This window comes from Pieris rapae, chromosome 16 (genome assembly GCF_905147795.1).
Source record: "Pieris rapae chromosome 16, ilPieRapa1.1, whole genome shotgun sequence".
Classification (NCBI taxonomy): Eukaryota; Metazoa; Arthropoda; class Insecta; order Lepidoptera; family Pieridae; genus Pieris; species Pieris rapae.
Window position 1 is genome coordinate 454627 of NC_059524.1, and position 22347 is coordinate 476973.

Sequence of the window (22347 nt, forward strand, 5' to 3'; positions counted from 1 at the left end):
GCTGTGTTACACGGTATTAAATAAACAGTCTAGCTAAAGAGTTGATTAATAAAATTTAACCATAGTACAGAAAAAAATAAAAAGGTCATGGCTATAAGGAAATAATTAGGGATAAATTAATCGTTACAAAAGATTCGTCGATAATTTAAATTAGATGTGTCAATTACATAATAACTTCACGAAAGATACAATTGTTAATTATACTTTTGTATACGATTATTAAGCACAATTTCAGTGACATATAACGTGGATTACTTTAGCTTTAGCTTGAACTAATTTAGTTTTTTTTTTCAGTATAGCCTCCTACCCTGCCTTTTCAAGCGAGCCTACCTTTTTTTTTTTTTTTTTTTTGTTATTCGAGGTGGAAATGCATTTGAGCATCCCCTGCCCTAGGCAGTTGCAGGGGTATGTGGGACTCGACCCACACCAAAATCTCTGCTATTCAGAGACTGGGTGAACAATACCCACTAAAAACACCTCGACAAATACCTACAAAGCCGCGTTACAGAGGCTCCGGGGTCGCTATCGCATTCTACCGGGAAGCGAGAATACCTACGGGATACTACGGGAACAGTGGCACTTATCGCACCGATTTGAAAGTGATATCCTGACTCTGATACGTCAGAAATGTATAGGATTTTGGACATAGATAATGAATATAGTAATTAAATAAAACCTTTTTAAAGTTATTAGAAAACATGGCTGTCAAATTAAGTTGCCTGTCACTTAATCCTATGTAAAATCTGTCACCTAAATGGTGCGAAAATGTCGTGTAATGGTGGCGGGCAATAAATCGTGTCTCTTATCATGACGCCCACACCTTGAATAAAATATAATTAGTTAAATTATGCTTCAATAGCATCTCTTAGACTAAAGGATTCTCACTGAATGAACGATAAGGCTATATATGATAGAGGGGAGATGTTTCGCGGCAAAACGTTTTGCGTCGCGTTCTTTAGTACTCGCGTGTGCCGTGACATGCAGTGAGTGGACTTGTACTGAACATGGTAAGCTTTTGTGCTATCTATATATGTACCTCTAAAATCAATAGAAATTGATAATATTTACATTTATAACCAGGCCAATTTAACAAAATATATATCAAAAATAGATATGTATACATAAGTATTAGTTCAGCTCCAATTTTGCTTTTTCTTAACCAAAATTACCATACGGTATGTTTTTAAATAGATATATGTCGATCATTAAGTTCTAAAGACTGCCCAAGAGACTTCAGTGCTTCTGGAAGGAGCTAGGCTGGCTAAAGTAGCCAGGGCTTTACGCAAAACGGACCAAATTTGAGTCTAGTTGCGGAAATTGAGTCCACCTACCTGATAGCTAGTACTTAAGTCCTAAAGACTCCAATGGATATTGTTTGATAAATTAAAATTAACCAATTTTGATTTTTGATAGCGAATTTAGAAGCATTTACAAAAATCACCCTACGCCTAGAGCTTTATACACCAATACTACGTTAACCCATCTAAATTATTAATTACAAGAGATATAACTTAAACACGACAGTTATAATAACTACATAAAAAGCTTTAACATGAAGCTCTTTAAAAAAATGGTGAATTAAAGCTTTTAAAAATTACCTAGTCAAACTTTAGTATTGTCTTGGATACTGTAGCATTACCTGAACAAATATAATCCTCGGTGCCAGTCTCGCTAAAGCGAAATTGTTTCGCAGTGACCTTTCTACAAAAGGGTTATCATAAAAAGGCGATAAAATTAATATACCCTAAGCTCCATTGAAAGATAACAAGACATTAAATATTTTTCTTCAATATACATGAAGACTGAAATAGAAAAAAGCAATGGTAGCCTTTTTGTTCTGGGCGTCCGATTTCAGTATCTGTTTTATGATTATTTTCTGTTTAATAGCCTTTTGTGCCTGATAAACTTTTAAATTTAAAGAAGGCTGGTTTTGTCACTTCACTATTAAATGCGCTGACAGAAATGTCTATTGGTGTGAATCATCGACAACAGGAGTGAGAGTCAAACGCCACTAGGCCAACACAAAAATGGATCACAATTATATAATATTTATTTTTATATTTCGTTATTCATGGCGTAATTATAGTGTATCATAACATTAAAATCACGAAGCGCGTGCGTCTCCAAGCAATTTTATAATTTACATTGCATGATTTATGAAGAAAATAGTAGGTTCTGAACTCAGGTCATCTGCTAGTTAACATTCACAATGTTAAGAAATAATGACAAAATACTGTAGAAGAACGTAAATGATGTATTAAAAACTAATAAAGGCATGAGGCAATATTCAATATAGGTTTACTGAAAACATAATTATTACAGGAATATTTTTGTACATTTAATTAGTTCGAAAGTCTTTGAATATTTTCGTAACTTAAACTAGTTCCAAGTTTTAGAATATTGTCGTAAATTATATTAGTTCCAAGTCATTAAACATTCGTTAAAATAATATTATCTATATTACTATAAATAAATCGTATAATTATAGAGAAATTATTATAATATATGCCAACATTCATAATAATATTAACATATTAAAAATTAATGCTTGTTACAAGATTAATGTAGTGGACAAAAACGTATGTAATTTCTAGTAATGAAATATAATATCGTAAAAGTGGAGAGGGACATTAATATTATATATGGCGATGAGAACTGATGCAACATTAAGAAAAGGTCAGTCAATGAAATCGCAAACACTTTTACTTGCACTTTTTGTTATTCAATTCAAAAGTTAAGCAACACAATGATAACTATAGTAAAATTTATTATAATAAAAAATCTTAAATACGAAACAATTTTTCTTGTGTTATCTGTGGTCGTGCGTTCAAATCCTCGCTTTCTTTATTTCTACGCGTGCAGCAAACACCGGTACATATTATGATACATCAGATACAGATAACTGCTCACCTACTCAGTCATAAAAAGTAAAAATATCTAGGAAATAAATACCTGACTAGTCATGAACAGTATATGATAAACTAATACGTTTAAGCACTAAATATAAAATCTCCTTACCTACTTATTAACTAGTTAAATGTTAAAATATTTGTTTGTTCGTCAAACAAAACTTTAAACAACGATTAATACTTAAATTTGTATGTAAAATAAATACCCTTTTTAGGTATATCCCTCGAATTTCTTTATGTGTTTCATAATCATTTGTCAATCTTATAGACAGGCAGCTGATTTGCCTCCTCTGCCTGACACATGATCGACTTTTAGTTCTAAGGATAGCCGGTTTTCTTACGATATTTTCCAATTTATTTTTCGAACGAATGTTAAAAGCGCACATAGGCAGATAGTCTATTGGTGCACAGTTGGAAATCGAACCTACGACCTCAGGGATGAGAATAACACGCTGATGCCACTAAGCCACCACTGAATTTTGATGTAAAAGAGTTAATAATGTTTATCTTTACATAACATATTACATAGATATGGAACAAGACACAAAAAACATTACAAAAAATAAAACGTTCTAGCAAAACTAACCTTATAGAAACTAAAACAAATTTAATATTAATACACATAATTACTTATAAATAAATAAATATCTGAAAGCTTTATTATATAAAAAAACAATTATATTATTTATAGTATGGTTTGTTACACGCAAATGTCATCAAAGTTTCGTGAACTATACGCAACGACCTTCGCGGTTACATCTTGTGAATCCTGTTCGACCCACTTGTTCCACAATAGATGAACTATTGCCTTAATATCAATATTAAAACTATACAATTTGTTTGATGCCGATTAGACCTTAAGATTTGAATTGAAAAAATATTCTTCATATATACCATGCTACCAACATTAAGACACATACATGTTTAGTTAAATAAAAGTTAATCTTTATATGCATTTCTCGCGTTCCTAAAGTTACATAATATTATGATTTTACTATATTATTCTGTAAAATAAATGTTAAAAATATATCTGTTATAATATATCTGAATAACTGTTTCTTAACCACACGAATTAACATCTATACCTAGTTATTTTACATTTTCCTAACATTTCAAAATTAGTTTTAATTACGCCTATTTTACAAATTGTAAAAATACTTGATTGACATCTTAGTACCATTCAAAAGTTAAAGTAAAAAACGTTTAAATACTATTATATGTATTAATAATCTTATCTTGAAGCAATGACATAATGAACAATCGTGCGCAAAATGCGTAGGTGAACATAATAGTGTTGATAGATTAAATGGAATTCCAAATACCAATGTAAAGGTGAAACTGATTTTTTATTTTGTGAACCATATAAATTATTGTTGTAAGTTTTTTTTGCTAATGTAAGAATAACTTAAATTAAATTTGCCTGAACATATTATTTAAATATCTTTTATGGTAAATGTGTATATTATATCGTTACTTCCATTACTATATATATTAGGCTGCTTTTATGGATGCGATGGAAATTCCATCTCACCACTCATCCTTTTTAGGCAAACGGTTTCGGATCTCCGCCATTTAGTAGTAAATAGAATACGCTCCGCGCCGCTCCGCTCAATGCGATTAGCTACCTCCCTAACTTCTTTGAAAATTCTTCTACATAGACATTTCTTAACCATATCCTATTCTGCTCCATTGTGACTTTTGTAATTCAAGTATTTCTTATTCTCTTGTACTAATTTTTTGGTTTTAGTTTCTATAATTTTAGATTATGTTTGGTGATTGTATAATTTTCAGCGTTACTTGTTAATTTATTTTTGTTGATATGGTTGTACACATTTTGTACTTTATCATTTATTTTATTTTAGTTTAAATCTTACTAAGGTTTCCTGGACGAGATTGCTTGTTAGCATTGTGGCCGCCCGTGGCTTGCCTAAAATTTATGTTATTTGTTTTTATTTGAATTAATCTTTGTACACCCAACCAGTGTTTACCATCCTGAAATGGATTCCTGGCAAAATAGTGTGTCGGGTTGACATAGAAAAATATCAGGCTGATGGGAGTTCAAAAAAAACAGTTGCGATTTGGTTAAAGAATCATGCGAAAAATAACGAATACACTGCGAAGTTCTACAAGGTTAGATATATCATAGATAAATCATAAAACCAAGATATTATTATTAAAGTAACATCAAAAATAGCCTTTGCAAACACTTTGCTTTGAATTGTATGAATCCGTCACGTTAAGTGATGACATAGGTCAAATGTTTGATGCAATAATATCTAGTTGACCATGCTTTATAAACTTGGCTGTCATTAGAATAAAAGTAATAATATTTTTAAAAAGATAGCTGATCTGGCTGTGATAATGTATTTTTTTAGCCATATTTGAATACGTATTACCAGAAGGCATGTAACCTACTTGCTTTTAATGAAAAAATAAAATAAATATACTTTAAACTACACTAAAATATATAATATATAAAAGTACATAAATGTCACGTAATATTAAATCGTTTATAATAGGTAATTAGGACTTAGTTCTAGCTTAGAGTGAAGTAGTGCCAAGAATTTATGTAAATTCAAACTCAAACAAAAGAAATTGTTACGTGTACAAAATTAATATAAATTTAATTTGAATTTAATATATAATTTTACGAATTCCCCTAAACATATTCTTATTAACAAAACCAGAGGTACTGACGCTGGCGATATTATCGATGACCGTACAAGCGAGAGTGAAATGCGCAGTTAGACTAAAAACTTGATGCACCGGGGTTTAAACCCCAGTATGAGTCGCATGGGTCAAGTCTCTCTGCTAGAATATTTTATGATGACATTAATATAATGAAAAACTACACTATTGGTTCAGTATTTTAAGAGTTCACAATATGCTCACTGAGTGTCAACACTTATTTCTAGTAACTATTATTATTACACCTCAATACAAATAACAAAGTACTATAATTATTCAGGTTGAACCGCTCATAAACATATCATTTAGACGTGCCGACATAAATGTTATCTTTTGAATTAACAAAGGGGCTGTTGAAAGAAAAATATAAAATGAGTTACGAACAAAAGGTTTGCTAAAGAAAATTTTACCAGCATGGTGTGACTTACGATTGCAACTGACCTGTGTTAAGTGACACGCTTCGAGCGATTTTAAGATTTTCTAAGTATACTCTTAATATACTTTGAATGTTTGTAATAATATACGACAATACAAGAGATGGGACCACACGGGAAAAGAAGAGTGAGAAGACCAAATGACGCTGAGTGGATACTTTAATTCACGTTTGCCACTTCTGCGTGGAGGTTGTTTGGATGGGATGCAATCAGGAATTTGGAGACGTTCTCAGATCACCGTTATATTAGGCTTCTTTAGGCTTACCAATGAGCCATGGACGAGTCTTCGGAGTATCAACGGTGTTCGCTTGGTGGTTGGTCATCTAAACCACTAGCGAGTGCTGGAGATGACCATTGTTCAGGTGCACCACACCTGTTGTTAGGGTGCTAGATTATCGCTGAAACATAGGCTATTTCTATTTTAACATTGTCCTGCCGTAGTTGGCCTGGTACAGACTAGTTAATATAAACAAATCTGATTCAGGCCTGAATATATATCTTGATGAGTTTTGAAGTTTATTTCTTTAAATATACATATTATGGTATTTTTTGTTTTAAAAAATGTGAGTGTTAAACTTTTAATGTTGTACCACAACCAGTAGCGTTTTCACGCATCTCAACTCGTCAACAATGCGTGATGTAGGCACAAGATAACGTTATTGCATACGTTTTGTTCGACTAACGGATCTATTGTCAAGGGGAATTGTCACTTTTGACTGGAATGTTAGCTAATAGACTTGTAATAGGCCGTATTTCAGGCTTGAAATATTATAGCATAATGTACGCTTTATCGTGTTTTTAAAGAATCATTTAACACGTTATTACGTATGGAGTAAACATCGACTCTCTTGGTTCGAGAAAAGCAACATATTGATGCCTTTGAAATGTGGTGTTGGAAGCGAATGCTTATGAGCTATACGGTAAATACGGTAAAAAGAACAAAACATCAATCTTGACCCAACTCCACCTGGTATGTTGACAACGAATTGTATCTTATTTCGGCCATACAATGCGCAGAGATGAATGGAGAATTAGGTCAAAACTGACCATGGTTGGTAACACAGAAGGCAAAATTACGTGGCTGTTCACCAAGCAGATGGACCAATCAAGCAAAAGACTCCTCATCCCCAAAACTGTCACAAGAGAGGCGCTGGACTGAAACGGGTGGAAACAGTCAGTTCCAGATGTTTCCTTATTGACCACGATGCTCAAACATGAGCTGCCGACTGAAGGAAGATAGAAAGGATAAACGTCAGAACGAAAACTTCGTCGAAATTGCAAATGATAAAAAAACTACTTATTTTTAACTAAATTGAGAGAAAAACCCAGACTGACTCAGAATGTTCCTTGAAATGAGGTTTGTTATGAACTCTTGACGATAGCCCTTTACGTAGAACCAACTTTCTAAACCACGTCTCGTTATTGTATTGGAAAATTCTTCTGATTCGACATTACATGAGCATTTGTTAATCAATACAGTGTAATAGAAAAGAGAATTCTTTAATTCTTTGGTGATTTTCTTCTCATATTTTAAAACTAAACTTTCCGAAGATGTAAAAAATTTAAACAATTTTTTAATTTATTATATAAAACATATTTTAGGTTTATCAAGGACAATTTTGTGATAAGACAATAAATTATTTATTTCAAAGAATTCTAACTCTATCTAAAAACCACGCGCCCGTTTGTGTCTAATACAAGGTTGCAATAATATATTTTGTTTTCCAATCTTCTACACTATAAATAATTTTCGTGTCATTCTACCAAATAAGTTAAGACTTATTAAAGAAATATTTCATTATAAATTTCGTTTTATATCTAATACAAGGAAGAAATAATGTATAATATATAAAATAATAAACTAATAAAATCAAGTCAAGTGCAATGTCATTTATTGTGTTACACCAAGTGGGTGGGATACTTGAAAACTAAACATTTCATAATAAATTATCAAACAAAATACCAGTGATAAGAGCAATAAACATTATGCAAGCAGCTCGAGATGAACCTTGTCCAAGGTAGTTGCTTCATTTGGTCCTTGGTTAATTTGATTATAATATGCGGTAATTTTTCAATAATTAATGATTTACACATTCAAGTTATGCATCATTTATCAATAAGTTTCGACAAGTGTGACGCAATTTATTCTTACGAATACAATGATTGAGGTTGCCAAGAGGTTTACGATATGAGATAAGCTTCATGTGTCATTAAATGTCCACTGTATACCTTTTCGTTTTGAGGTCAAAGTAAAGTCGCCAATTGATATTTCGTAAAAATATTATATCTTTTCTAAAAATTAGTAAAATGATTTAGATTTTTATTAGTGTTTTATAATTCTCTATCTAATCAGTTTTAAATTACGTACGAAAATTACTGTACTGTACTCGGAAATTGGTGCACGCAAGCCACGACCTCAAAGTAGACAGCATGAATTAAAACCTTATTTTGTATGTCTACTCTACTACCTATTCAATAGAGTCAGACAGAAAAAGTATTCTGGTAGCAGCAGCAACCATGTTTGATAATTTAAATTATTTATTTAATTTACTTGCCTACAATTATAAACTATTCATAGATTTAAACTAAACGGAATTTAGTTGAAGGTCTAAAATAATAAAATATTGTATTCCGGCAGACTCATATATTATATTATTAATATGCAAATTCTTTATATTTTAATTGAATTCAAAGAAGCATAACCCGTTTTATTGATACCGAGATAATTAACATGCGACAATTAACAATATAAGCTATATTGTAGCCATAGCTATTTTAAGAAATATATTTTAATTGCATTAATAAGGATCTAAAAATTATTTTATGCTCTAAAGTATATATTGTATGATTATTTTATTAGTACAGCAGTATTTTTATATATGTTAGTACACACTATATTTTACTGTATTTCTGTATTACTATGTATATGGAACCAGCTGCCCACTGAGTATTTCCGAACCAATTCGACTTAGAGTCTTTCAAGAAAACAGCGTATCAATTCTTAAAAAGTCGGCAACACTATGTCACACAGTTAGACATTGAGAGTGACCATGGGCAGATCACTCAACATCAGATGTGCCTCATGTCCGTTTGTCTATAAAAAAAATGTTTTAACTTATGACAACAACAGTTTAATTACATTTGACAGAGACTATGTGGATTATTAGATTCAGAAAAGTAGCGTAGCGAAAAACAAAGTAACGTAACGAGTAACGAAGTAACGAGTTACAAAGCAATGGTGATTGATCAATAGTATCTGCAGAACCATGGATAGCCAAGCAACTTGATTGAGCAATTAAACGAAATGCGTCATCAATTTTCCTTTTATAAATTCTTACCTACTTGCATCTTACAAAAGTGTTGCATTTTATTGAAAAGCGATACCAATGCCAACAGTTTTCTGTCAACATCATAGTAGCCATAAGATTGTTGATCAAACTCATCATATAAGTTGGTTTCACCATCGCTAGAGTTATAGAAAAATAATGAAATTAAAGAAGTATATTTTCTTTGACTGTGAATACCAAATTCTAAAAATTTTTGTTTTCTAAAACCAAAACACGCTATATTCAACAAATTAAAATGCTAAATTAATTCAAAGATTTCAATGTCAACCGCCCAATGCCATATCATCATGGATTCATTTGATGCAACATCACTCCTAACACTTGGGAATAGATTCTAGAACCGTTTAACAATTTCTTTTATTTCTACGAAAAATAAAGCGTAAAAACAAAATTCTTTTAAACGGATCTTTACATATGTTATTACAAAAAATAACCTTAGCTCAACGGGAATAAGAAATAATCCACTCTGAATGTGTTGTGAGAATCAAGATATCGTTTCGCCCATCCTTGAACTTTGTTAATTTTTCAAACAACTGGACTAGTTTTTGTTTTATACCCTATTTTGTATCTAACTTTGTATTATTAACCTTTGAAGGTGTGTTTTGAGGAATTCCGTTGAGAAGCATGGCTAAACTACGAAGTTGTATAACTGTCGGAAGATTGTTAGTTTGCTTTTTATCTGAAATCATATTAGTTCTTTTTTATATTTAAAACAGAATATTAACCATATTATATATTATTCAGTACCATATTAAATAATAGAAAACGAGTAAATATTATTACATTTTTAACGATAGTTATGTTCGGTGGCACTTGTGAAGGGGTTGTTCAAATGTTGAAAGAAACTCTTTAATCGTTCGTTTTTCGTCTTTAATCGTTTGACTTAATTCCAAATTACTATTCTTAAAACGGATACGGTACTAGATTCTTAAAACGAAGAATTGTGAAATCTAAGTTACGTATGTTACCTATAAAGAATATAATAGTTAGATAATGTTATATTACAATTTATGACTGGTGTCGTGAAATGGAAGGAAATGAAAGCAACTTTACGACAAATTTCTTGTACGCTCAGCAATAGTAAGTCTATCACTGATTTGACCCATGCCCTTTGATTAACTTTTTTCTTCAAACAGCAGGATGTTATGACTAGCCGGATATGACATAACACGACCATGAAATAAGAGACATTTTCTTTGGGTTTATCCGACGTGATTTGTCAAAACTACTGGGTTCAATGACATATAATTTAGGTCGTTATTTTATTACACAGCTTTGTGTTACTTACTTAAAATATAAAATCCTAAACTGACATTTCAGTGACTTGACTAACTATGAACAACCCTTTTTGAAAGTCGGTTAAGAAGAATACGTAATAGTCAGAACATTTAGATCAATAAAAGGTAGTTTTAGAACCAAGCAACAGATGTCTTAAATTGCTTCCGCTGAGTGAGGTCAACGCTGAAGGCAATTAAAACTTAATTTGCTTTTGTTTATAGCTATTAACTTAAAAGTTAATATGATGTACCTATTATTCAAATTGTATTTCAAATGAACAATTATATTCACAATAGCTCAATCTTGGATAGGTCATAACGTAAATATAAAGGCTTTTAAACTAACGGCAAAAAAGTGTAATGTGTTTTACTCTTGACGTTTGTTCATCTATGAAGCGATTGATGTCTTTTGGATTTTTTTTTATCATTTGATTTGCAGTAAAATTTAAGTCATTCTAAGATCTTTAAAATTATACTTAATACTAGCATCGAAAATTTAGCCTTGCGTACAAATAGACTCTTGAATATAAAATTAATCTCTGAATTAATTAATCAATAAATAATTAATTCAGAGATTAATAGAATAATGTGTTAGTAAAAGATACTATTACTAAAGTGTACATTAAACGAAAAATATTATGACTTTATATAGAAAAATAATATCATTGAGACAAATAAGTAATTTAGTTAAAATAATGCAAGTAAGTTTCAATTTTTTACCAATAAGATTAGATAGACAAGTCCACATAGAAAACATGTCTAATGTTAATTATGTTACGGAATGATTCATCAAAGAGTGTAATCTAAAGTATTTGTAATTAATTTAAATCGTATTATTCATATGAAGTAACAAGATGTGAGCGGAATGTGTAATTGAACGATGAACATCGCATCTCTTTAGTAATCAACAATTATATCTTGAATAGTACAAAACATCTGTTATAATCACAATTTATCTCTCTTCAATAGAAGCTGTAAATGCGAAATTCAGTTAGGTATATTTTTTATGTATCTAGAGTTAAAATGAGGCAAGAATGACTATTAATCGCAAAATTAAGAAGAAACATCTTACAAGCGTGTTGAGGGCTGAGATGGATTCATATCATAATGGTATCTCGCGAATGGCGTAGTCAGAGAGGTTCTGACTCCGCCATTGCTGATGTGGGTCTGCGTGAGCAGATTTTCACATTTTTGAACGATTATTCAAACGCTGGAAATTAAATCAAGGACTAGCTTATACAGGTGCTGCTAAGCCATAAAGAAACTACTCATTTGTTTCCAAAATCTGAATCTAGGATCCACTTTCTAAGCTGGATTGATTGAAACATTATAAAATGCCAATGCTATCTCAACTCAACATTTAAACGAGATGAAACATATTTAACCTACGTTTACTATATATGGTTCATTATATTTTTAACCTATGTTTATTTGGAATTTAGAATACCGTGTTGGCGGACCAGTTGGATGTATAGAGGTCACAATCTACCTGTCATCTACATGTAGTTTGAGTGTAAAATTTACACACTAAGTGTGTGTACTTAAGGTCGTTTATTTGGACCCTGGCCAAAATTGGATTTCCTTTCTAGCGCATAAACACTTGCTCTTAAGCAGTGCCAAGAAACCTTGGTTATGAAGAAAAGTCATGAATTAAAGTGACACAAAAATTTGAGGTCAAGGACCATATATAGTTATAGCCCCACAGGAATTTATTTATTTATTTAATTAATTATAAGTAATGTAACAATTCATACTTATACATATTAAAAGATAAAACACTAAGAATACAGAAAACCAAAACAGTTTACATAGACAAACAATATATGTATATAAATCAGAAAACAAGCAACTAATACTTGTGATTATAATATGTAATTAAAATAAGTTGTTGAAAATGTATTAATATATTTCATCAGAAAAAATACTTAAATGAAATAAATAAACGAATGGTTTTACATTGTTTTGACTACAAAACATTTGTTTAATAATATTATTCCCAAACTGTGGATAAGTGGATTTCGAAATAGTTCAGACATATTTAAACAACAAACAAACAAGCAATCTTAGGAAATTGTTTATAAATCACACCAAACTAATGAAGTAGGTTGTCTAAATAATGGAAATGGCACGTCATTGGATACATTATGAATGTAAACAAACGTCACCTTGTGACAGCACGAATATCTGTCAATTAGGATGCCTCAGTGAAGAGCCCAATGTCAAATGTTACCAATTGACATATATAATTAAATAATTGAGTGAGGGTCAAGAGATGTTTGGGGGTTTAATTAAAATAACTTTGACATATAAGACGGTATCCATGATACCATTCTCATAGCGTATTTAGAGTTGTTATTTAAAGTTTATTTAAAGTAAGTTAAGTAACAATTAAGCATTAAATTTCGTTGCTTAGGTACACGTCATCGCAAAATCTTTCATTTAATAATAAAATGGAAAACTGAATGCCAAAAAGGAATTTCTTTAATTTCACATTCAAGTAAATAGGTAATTAAATCGAAAACGGGATAAATACTGTATAGTAGGATTAAATAAACAAATCAGTGTCACCACATCCTTTTTTAGGTCTGGGCCTCATACTCTGTATTTGTTCCATTATATATTTAGGGTCTGTTTCACAATATCCGGATAAGTTCTAAATAAGCTATTTATTACTTCTTGGTGGGATAAACGAGTGTTTGTTGCGTTTCACGACTGTCAGATAGTTCTATTCGTCATCATCTTCCAAATAATTTATGTGTTGCATAGATATTTGGTACTTTATCCATACATTGTGAAACAGGTCCTTAGTATTTTAATAGTCTTATATACCTTATTAACCTTACCTATTTAAATAAAAAAATAAAAGTCACAGCAGTAATATTTATAGATAAAGATGCATAGTTTCAAGAAACATAATTTCTTAAGCTGTAGTTCCGTATTACGAGTATTCTAAACGATTACCGAGTTAAATATTAGTTTCAAATGTCAAGGTTTTCAATAGCTATCATGAATCTTGTTGATTTGAATAAAGTAAACATTTCCTAACATTTGCATCCTGCATACTGTATCTGTAAAGCATTGCGTACATATAACTGGGAATTCAGGAAATACAGAGGAGCGTAGAATACATGTCTGATATGTAAAAGTTTATAGTAAGAATTTATTGTTATTTGACTCTAAAATACTGCGATTGAATCACGGTTTTGTGGTCTTTGTTTTATATTAACTACTCGCGTACAACAATAGAATGTAAGCGAAATAATGAAATGTTAATTGCTATGTGACGAATGAATGCAATGTAACAGTAGCAGTGAGTCCCTATGTCTGGCTATTATCTCGGCGCCTATTAGAAATTCCTAAGATTTAGAAAATCGCCACTCTTATAACTAAGAAAGCCTAATTTAGCAAACTGTACAGACTAATCTAGTTCAACTCATATGGTGAAGGATAACATGTTAAGGCAGAGGCTGATAAAAATAATCGAAATCGCCTCAGATTTCGGTGTTACAGACACCGAGAAGAACATACAGAACTTAGAACAAGGTCATTATAATTAATTAATACAATATACAATAATACGCAGTAACCATGTCGTGAAGCCATATCAAATCTTAGGTGGATCCAAAAATTAATTGACACACAATTGACAAATTAATACTCTATGTAAATTTTGATCATAAAAACATAAAAAGTAACTGCATGACCTCAAGTGATTTTAATTATCGTACCATAAAATTTACGTAGTCTTTGGAGAGCTGGTGAGTTATTTTTTTATTGATTTCTTAGGCTGGATTTTTGTTGGTGGGACTGGTAATAGTAGAAAAGGAAATTTTAAACAAAATATGAAATTGTAGACTATAATTATTTCGTATTAATAACTGCATTCGATGTCATTAGTAAATAATTATCGCGTTCTAAAATTATGATGGGCGAGATTTTTTTAAACACGAAATTGATATTATTTTTATTAATAATTTGTTTTAACTTTGTCTATTAGTATTTCAAATAACACTTTTTTAACAGTTACATATTACGTTGTTTGAAGTGCCTTCAATAATTAGTCTTACAGCTTTTGGCATAAATCCTTTAAAAAAGTACTAATTAAGTAAATTTATGGTATTTTAATATTGTTTATAAATATGTAAAATGGACGAACTGCCCAGTTTATGTTTTTAAGTAGGTCGTAAGTTCGACCCCTGGCTGTGCACCAAAGGATTTTCTTTCTATACGCGCACTTAACATTCACTTGAACGGTGAAGGAAAACACCGTGAGAAAAATTGTCTTAGAATCAAAAAGTCACCGGCGTGTGTCAGGCACAGGAGGCTGATCGACTACTTGCTTAGTAGATTGACAAATAGTCAAACAAGAAAACGTCAAAAATGCCAAGGTTGTACTGATTTATCAAAATAAAAACAGCTTGGCGAGTCGTCAGTAAGTTGACTCGTCTCCCCTTCACTGCGCACGTCAATAATCATCATATTGTATAATTACCTATCCGCATACTTTACATGTTCATCTGCCCATCACTACATATATGGTATGCCCTTTACAATCTTACGTAAAACTCAGTACAAAAACATTGTTGTTCTGTTAAGAAATGCGAAAAGCGGTTATGCCAAAAGTAATTTAAAAATATTCCTCTGGCACTATCTGTATAGTAATTATATTTCAGATATAACAAATTATAAGGTTTTCACAGAATTACAAATAGATAAGAATACTTATCTGACTGATATTTCAACAAAGTTATTTTTGTGCACATAAGAAATATTACAAATTATCATGTCTCTAATTGCAATGAATTATTCGCGTCGTATCTGGGTTTGCTTAGCTGCGTATCCATTTCTGTGATGATACTTCGCCCGAGTTGTCTGTAGGCTATTCGCTTCATATTTGGGTTTACTCCATATTTTGATCATACTTCGCGTAGTCTATGGACTAAAAATTAATTGAATTTTTAACATCATCACTAAGCTAAGTCTTATTGCTGAATCATGATATTCAAGTCGCTGATGTCGCAACCTTCCAAAGGAGCGGTAATAAAAACTCCTTTGTTTTAGGACACCCGTCCCTAAGAACTGTAGGATAAAAAAATTAATAGTGCACATTTCTGGACTAAATTTCTCTACATGGATATTAGTCTCAAAAGATATTGTAGATAAATCGAGACATTTAACGCCACATTGTTAATTAATTTGAATGATTGATAATCTTTTGTATTCATAACCTTATGGACAGTTTTAGTTGTGAAACTAAGCATTGTTAACAAAGGAAACATAAAATATAGTTCATATATTATGTTAAAACAAATTAAAAACTATTTAGTCCTAAATTTGCGTTATTTATTAGCTGCTTTTGTGCTTTACCTTTCATTTTAAATGTTTCGTGTGAAATCACTGTTCAAGCTATTCAGAGTTGCATCACGTGACCAGGCTAACAATTATTGTTTTTTGGTTAAAAAATAAACAAATTCATTGTAATCCCAGATAAGCAATATCCAATGTTCGTTTTAGGTTCATGCTTTAACTTTACACCCAATATGTTCTAAGATATCTTGATTTGATGAAATATTATTATCATTTATAGTAATAATAAAAGCACCTCTTAATTTCCAATTTCTACAAATAGAATTTACAGCTTAGATTTTTTTGAATACATTTTTTTTCTTATTATACATATTAGTAATATGGCAACTTCCTTGAGTACTATTGATAGGAACTTCTTCACTGGTAAATACCTCCTCTAGCTTTTCCCATCACCATCATCCATCCCTAATGGCCTTTTCTCCATTCGCTTCCTGCAATTCTATTTCTTTCTTTATTAAAAAAAGGAATTAATATTTAGAGTTGCGTAATTCATTATGACAACATATGTAGTATAATTTTAGAGAAGTATATATATTATATAGTATAAGACGTTTAAATAAACAGAGAATGTTGAATTATAGGACTGACCCGTTATACAAATTATACCCAACGACCAATTATTGCATATTTTCCGTACAAACATACCAATGTATTTTTGCGCAAACAATATAGTGTTTGAAATTTAGCTGTGTTAAAATTTACATAATGAGCCGAAATTATTGTTGGAAAATTATATGTTATCGCAACTGAACAACGAGAACCTGCCTATTCGAAATAGAATTCGAGATTTCAAAATAACAACATGTATAGTAAAAACTTAGCTTTATGTTACATATACAAAAGTTTGTCTATATGAAATAAAAATGGTTTGAAATTAAATGTAAAATACTCAGCTATTTCTTGCGAAAAAACTAACCAAAGACGCTTAACAACCATTTTGAAATAACTTAGAAAAAATGTGTCGTTCAAATATTGTTCAAAATGTCCCAATATTAAGTCATCGGTAAGTATACAATACACATAGAACTAGTCATTTTCGTAAATATTCATACAAATGACCTGACCCTCTTGCGCTGCTGATAAACAGACAAACGAAGTGGTACGTGATTTACATTTTAAGAATTGTGTGGAAACAAACGATGGATCAGAAATTGTCTATTTTTAGCTAATATCATTAAAATCTTACAAGAAATTTAAATCTAACTTAAATTACTGACAAGGAAAAACATAAGAAAGTGACCAATAAAACGATTTACAGTCTATTAAAGAAGAAGACACTCTTCTTCTTTCTTCGTTCTAGTGTAATAGTTTTCCCACTTGCCATTGTTTAGCACTTAAGACTATCGTGTACTCACACTAATTAAAATAGTTTTGGGTAGTGAATATTGGGAAACTGCGTGAATATCGCAGATTTTAATGTCGTTTTTATATTGTTACTTGGACTACGTAAGTAGACTAAATATTTGATAATGCCCTTTTACACGATTTACAACGAGAAACCTTCTGCTCTTAATGCAGTTCACTTAAATATCAGAGTAAAATAACTTATAAAATCCAGTCTGCCTTGAGCTTCTTCGATAACAGTGCATAGTTATATCATTTTGCTCATGAACTTGCTTGTAAAAAATACAAGGCGTTTTTAAATTACATCAGATGTCGAACAAAAAATAAGAATTTATATAGATAACAAATATGAAACAAGATTTTTCATTCTAAAGCCGGCGCCATATATGGCGCCTACGCCTACTAAAATTGTCTACCGTCTACCGTAGACAATTTTAAAGAATGTTATATGATTTTTATATTCTCAACTCCAACTTCTTGAATTTTGCGAATTAATTTTCCTAGAACACTTATTAAAAAATTACATCGCGTCGGTTTTTCAAGAACTAAATTTTTTTTTAGTTAGTAGTTTAGTTAGTAGTCTATCGTTCAAGTTGTTTAGATTTTTAGTACAGTCAAAATCTATTATAACGACATCGAAGAGACTACTATTCGTAAAAACTGTTACGAGTAACTCATACTACCCACCGGATGGTCAGGCTGATCACGTACTTGCTTATTAAATGGACAAATGATGATGGAACAGATACAGAAATCTGAGACCCAGAACTAAAACGGCTTTAGCGCCACTGATTTATTTATTTTTAGTTAAATATTATTCACTTATATTATACTTAGTTACTCAATCATAACACATACCCATGTTACATGTTATACATATATTACATATACAGGGGGCAAACGAGCAGGAAGCACACCTAATGTTAAATGATACCGCCGCCCACTCACTCTCAATGCCAGAGGGCTCGCGAGGTTTTGCTATAACATTTACTGAACTTAAATAAATAAATAAAATAAAATAAAAAAGCCTTTTTATTTCCTACAAATATAACTTTGTACATTGGCCTATCTCCAAGCGCTTACTTATCTAATTAAAATTAATACCATCTTATTTTTATTTATTTTCTATATTATTTACCTATAACTATTTTATTTATTGTTATTAATATATTATGGTAGGGGAGCCCACGATGCTAAATGGGGATTTACTCGAGCGTCGTGGAGACCTATTGGGTTGCAAAGCTTAGATGATAAGAAGAAAAAAATGTTATATGATATATACCTTTTCATCGGTGGGGAAAGCGGCTATAGATGTTTAAATATGAAAAAAAAAAACTGTGGCATGGACACACTCGAGCGCGTCAGATATTGATAGCATCAATGTCCTACGTATTTTTAATAATGTACATTACATACAATTTACTGAACTTATCAAACTAAAAAAACATACATTAATCTAGTAATTGAGAAAATACCATTTTATACGTCACCAAACTATATTTAACATAAAAGGAACCTTAACTTCTGGCCACGCCTTTCTGCTTTAGTTGAACTTAACGACTAAGTTTTTATTAACAAGGCGTATAATAAGCGAATTTTTTTTACAGAGGCTGTCACTGCACATCGCGGTGGTGGTACTGTCACTGTACCACACCTGCAAGGCCGATAGGCCTGTCCGTGCCATACCGAACCCTAGCCAGAAGTATGCAGTGCTTGGGGAACCGATCGATGCAAATTTAGATGAAGATGGCTACTTTTATCCAAAGCCGAAAATACCGTTTCCTCCACCGACAAGACCTCCTACACCACCTTCAAAACCACCACCAGTAAACCCAGAAACAGACGGATATTTTTATGAAAAGCCGCGTATACCATTCCCACCCCCTCCACAGCCACCAAGAACTCCTCCACCACCGCCACCACAACCACCGAGAACCCCTCCACCTCCACCTCCGCAACCTCCACGAATACCGCCAACACCCCAACCACCACGATTTCCTCCATATCAACCACCAAGGATACCACAACCACCCCCGCAGCCGCCACGGTTTCCACCATATCAGCCACCAAGGATCCCTGAACCATCAAATAATGGGTATAAATACAATACGCCACGGATACCATTTCCAGTATCAACAACAACAACAAAACCTGTAACCTATCCTCCTCCTACTCCACCTTCAACATATCTTCCACCTACAAGACCTCCACCTCCACCAACTACTAGGCCTCCTCCACCTCCCCCTCCCCCAACGACTAGGCCACCTCCACCTCCTCCCCCACCCACTACAAGAGCCCCTCCTCTCACAAGACCACCTTCACCTCCATCACCCAAAACTCAGACAACTGGTTACAATTATCCCAAACCAACAGTCCCATTTACATTCCCTACAAAAGCACCGCCTACACGTCCTCCACCACCACCAACTGCACCAACTTATTTACCTCCTACGCAGAGGCCACCACCACCCAGCCCACCATCGACGTACCTACCCCCTACCAGACCTCCACCTCCTCCTCCTCCTCCTACGAGACCTCCTCCACCTCCAACAACCAGACCCCCACCTCCTCCACCCCCTCCAACAACCAGACCACCTCCCCCTCCCCCACCTCCAACAACCAGACCGCCAACACCTCCTCCGACTAGACCTCCTCCTTCACCTTCACCAAAAACACAAACAACTGGTTATGATTATCCAAAACCAACCATACCTTTTACGTTCCCAACTAGACCACCACCAACTAGACCTCCACCACCGCCCACACCACCGTCAACATACTTACCACCGACAAGACCACCACCTCCTCCTACCCGACCGCCAACGAGAGCAACTCCACAACCTACTCGTCGGCCTCCACCACCAAGTCCTCCGTCAACATACTTGCCACCAACTCCACCAAGCACTAGACCCCCTCCACCGCCACCTCCTCCAACGACAAGGCGACCTCTTCCCCCACCTACGACAAGACGACCTCCTCCCCCAATAACACCTAAGACACAAACCACTGGTTATGCTTATCCCCGACCAACAATTCCTTTCACATTCCCTACCAGAGCACCGACCACACGTCCTCCGCCTCCACCTAGTCCACCAACTTATTTACCTCCCACTCAACGCCCTCCACCACCTAGTCCGCCATCCACATATTTACCTCCTACTACTAGACTCCCACCTCCACCAACTACTAGACCTCCTCCACCTCCTACGACTACCAGAAAGCCCCCGCCACCACCACCGCCACCAACTACAACACTCAGACCAGTTACTTACTTACCTCCGAGTCCTTCAACATATTTACCACCGCCTAGACCGACCCAACCCCCAACTAGACCACCTCCCCAACCAACGCCTCCCCCGACAAGACCCACATTTAGGACTACGGGCTACGAATATCCAAATCCCAAAGTTCCCTTTACATTACCCACCCAACCAACGTACTTGCCACCATCGCGCCCTACTAGACCTCCTCTACCTCCCTCTCCACCACCGACGAGAACTCCCCCTCCCCCTACACCACCAAGGACCAGACCTCCACCCACAAGACCCCCTTCAACACCAGGCTACATATATCCTCGTCCATCCACTGCCTTCGTCCCCACAGGACCTACATACATTCCTCCTACAAGACAACCATACTTCCCGGTTACCACAAAGGCCCCTTTCACCACCAGACCACCATATGTTCCCGATGAAGGCTATTACTACGATCGACCGAGAGTACCATTTGTATTCTAAACTAGCAAATAATTAATAATTAAGATGCCATAATAATTGTGATACCAAAATATTACTACCGCGACCTATGTATTATATTAGTTAATTTCATATGTATTTCATTAAGGCTGAAAGGTAAACGCTATTTATTATGTATTACAAGTACGAAAAAACTTTTTCTTTTATTATTATATATGTTCTCGATGTTTAATACCAATACTTTGATCATTCAAAATTCTAGTGATATTAGTATTTGTGAATGTTTTCAGTATTTTTTATATTTTAAACGAATATTATAATTAATTTTAATGATCTTAATACTCAAAGGGAAATTTCTAAACACTGCCAACTAATTAATACTTTAAGATTGTAAAAATATTTTTAATAAAAACCTGAAATTTGGTTTCCGATCTTCTTATTTACCCTTGATGCGTTTGATTTAAGTTAATAAAGATACATGCGGTTTTGAAGCGCAACTTCGGTCCCACATGAAGTTCTCACCTCTGGGCGGGGGTTCCCCAGTACCAGCTCCTTCCACTTGACCGTATTCAACATAGAGCGATTCGAATCGACGACGACCAATCTCTCTCCGAGCGGCTTAATCCTTTGGCGTTGCGTAGAGATGTGGGGTCACTCTGCATCTTCTACCACATTTATCATGTTCAGATGAGTTGTTTGGATTAATACCTGCAGTTCAGTTTCATCATCGGACGTCGAGGCAGAATACGAATCCACCCGTATCACCTCGACGTCCGCCGTTCCTGCACAACTGCGCGTTTTTCTAGGCAGTTTTTGACGCGCACCACCACTTTCTTGAACAAGCTGCCCACCGAAGTATTCCCGAATTTATTCCTGCATCAAAAGAGCGTACCAATTTATAAAAGGCCAGCAACGCACCCGTGAGCTCTTTATCATGGAGAGTGTCCATGGGCGGCGGTATCACTTAACATCAGGTGAGCCTCCTGCCCGTTTGCCCCCTGTAAAAAAAAACAAGCAATACATAAGGTAACAAAAATGTTATCGGATAAAGAACAAAAGTAATTAATAATAACAACATAAACAGTTTTCTTCAGTATCTGTAAAGGATAATAAAAACAGTAAGGATAATATATATACATTTATGTTAATATTAACTTTGACAATAGTCAAGCATATTTACCTCCTTTAAACTAAATCATATAAATCAATATAAACAGCAAAGAAACTCACTGTTGTACAAAGATGCAAAAAAAGTAAATTTACACTGTGTAATAGGCGTTTAATAT

General features: G+C 33.5%; 1 protein-coding gene across 1 annotated transcript; it reads left to right on the plus strand.

Moving 5' to 3' along the window:
• Positions 1-881: 881 nt before the first annotated feature.
• LOC110991750 (proline-rich extensin-like protein EPR1) lies at positions 882-21484 on the plus strand. Its single transcript, XM_045631715.1, has 2 exons — positions 882-1007; positions 18974-21484. Exons 1-2 carry the CDS (start codon positions 1005-1007, stop codon positions 21101-21103), a joined length of 2133 nt encoding a protein of 710 aa, XP_045487671.1. The 5' UTR covers positions 882-1004; the 3' UTR covers positions 21104-21484.
• The last annotated feature ends 863 nt before the right edge of the window (positions 21485-22347 follow it).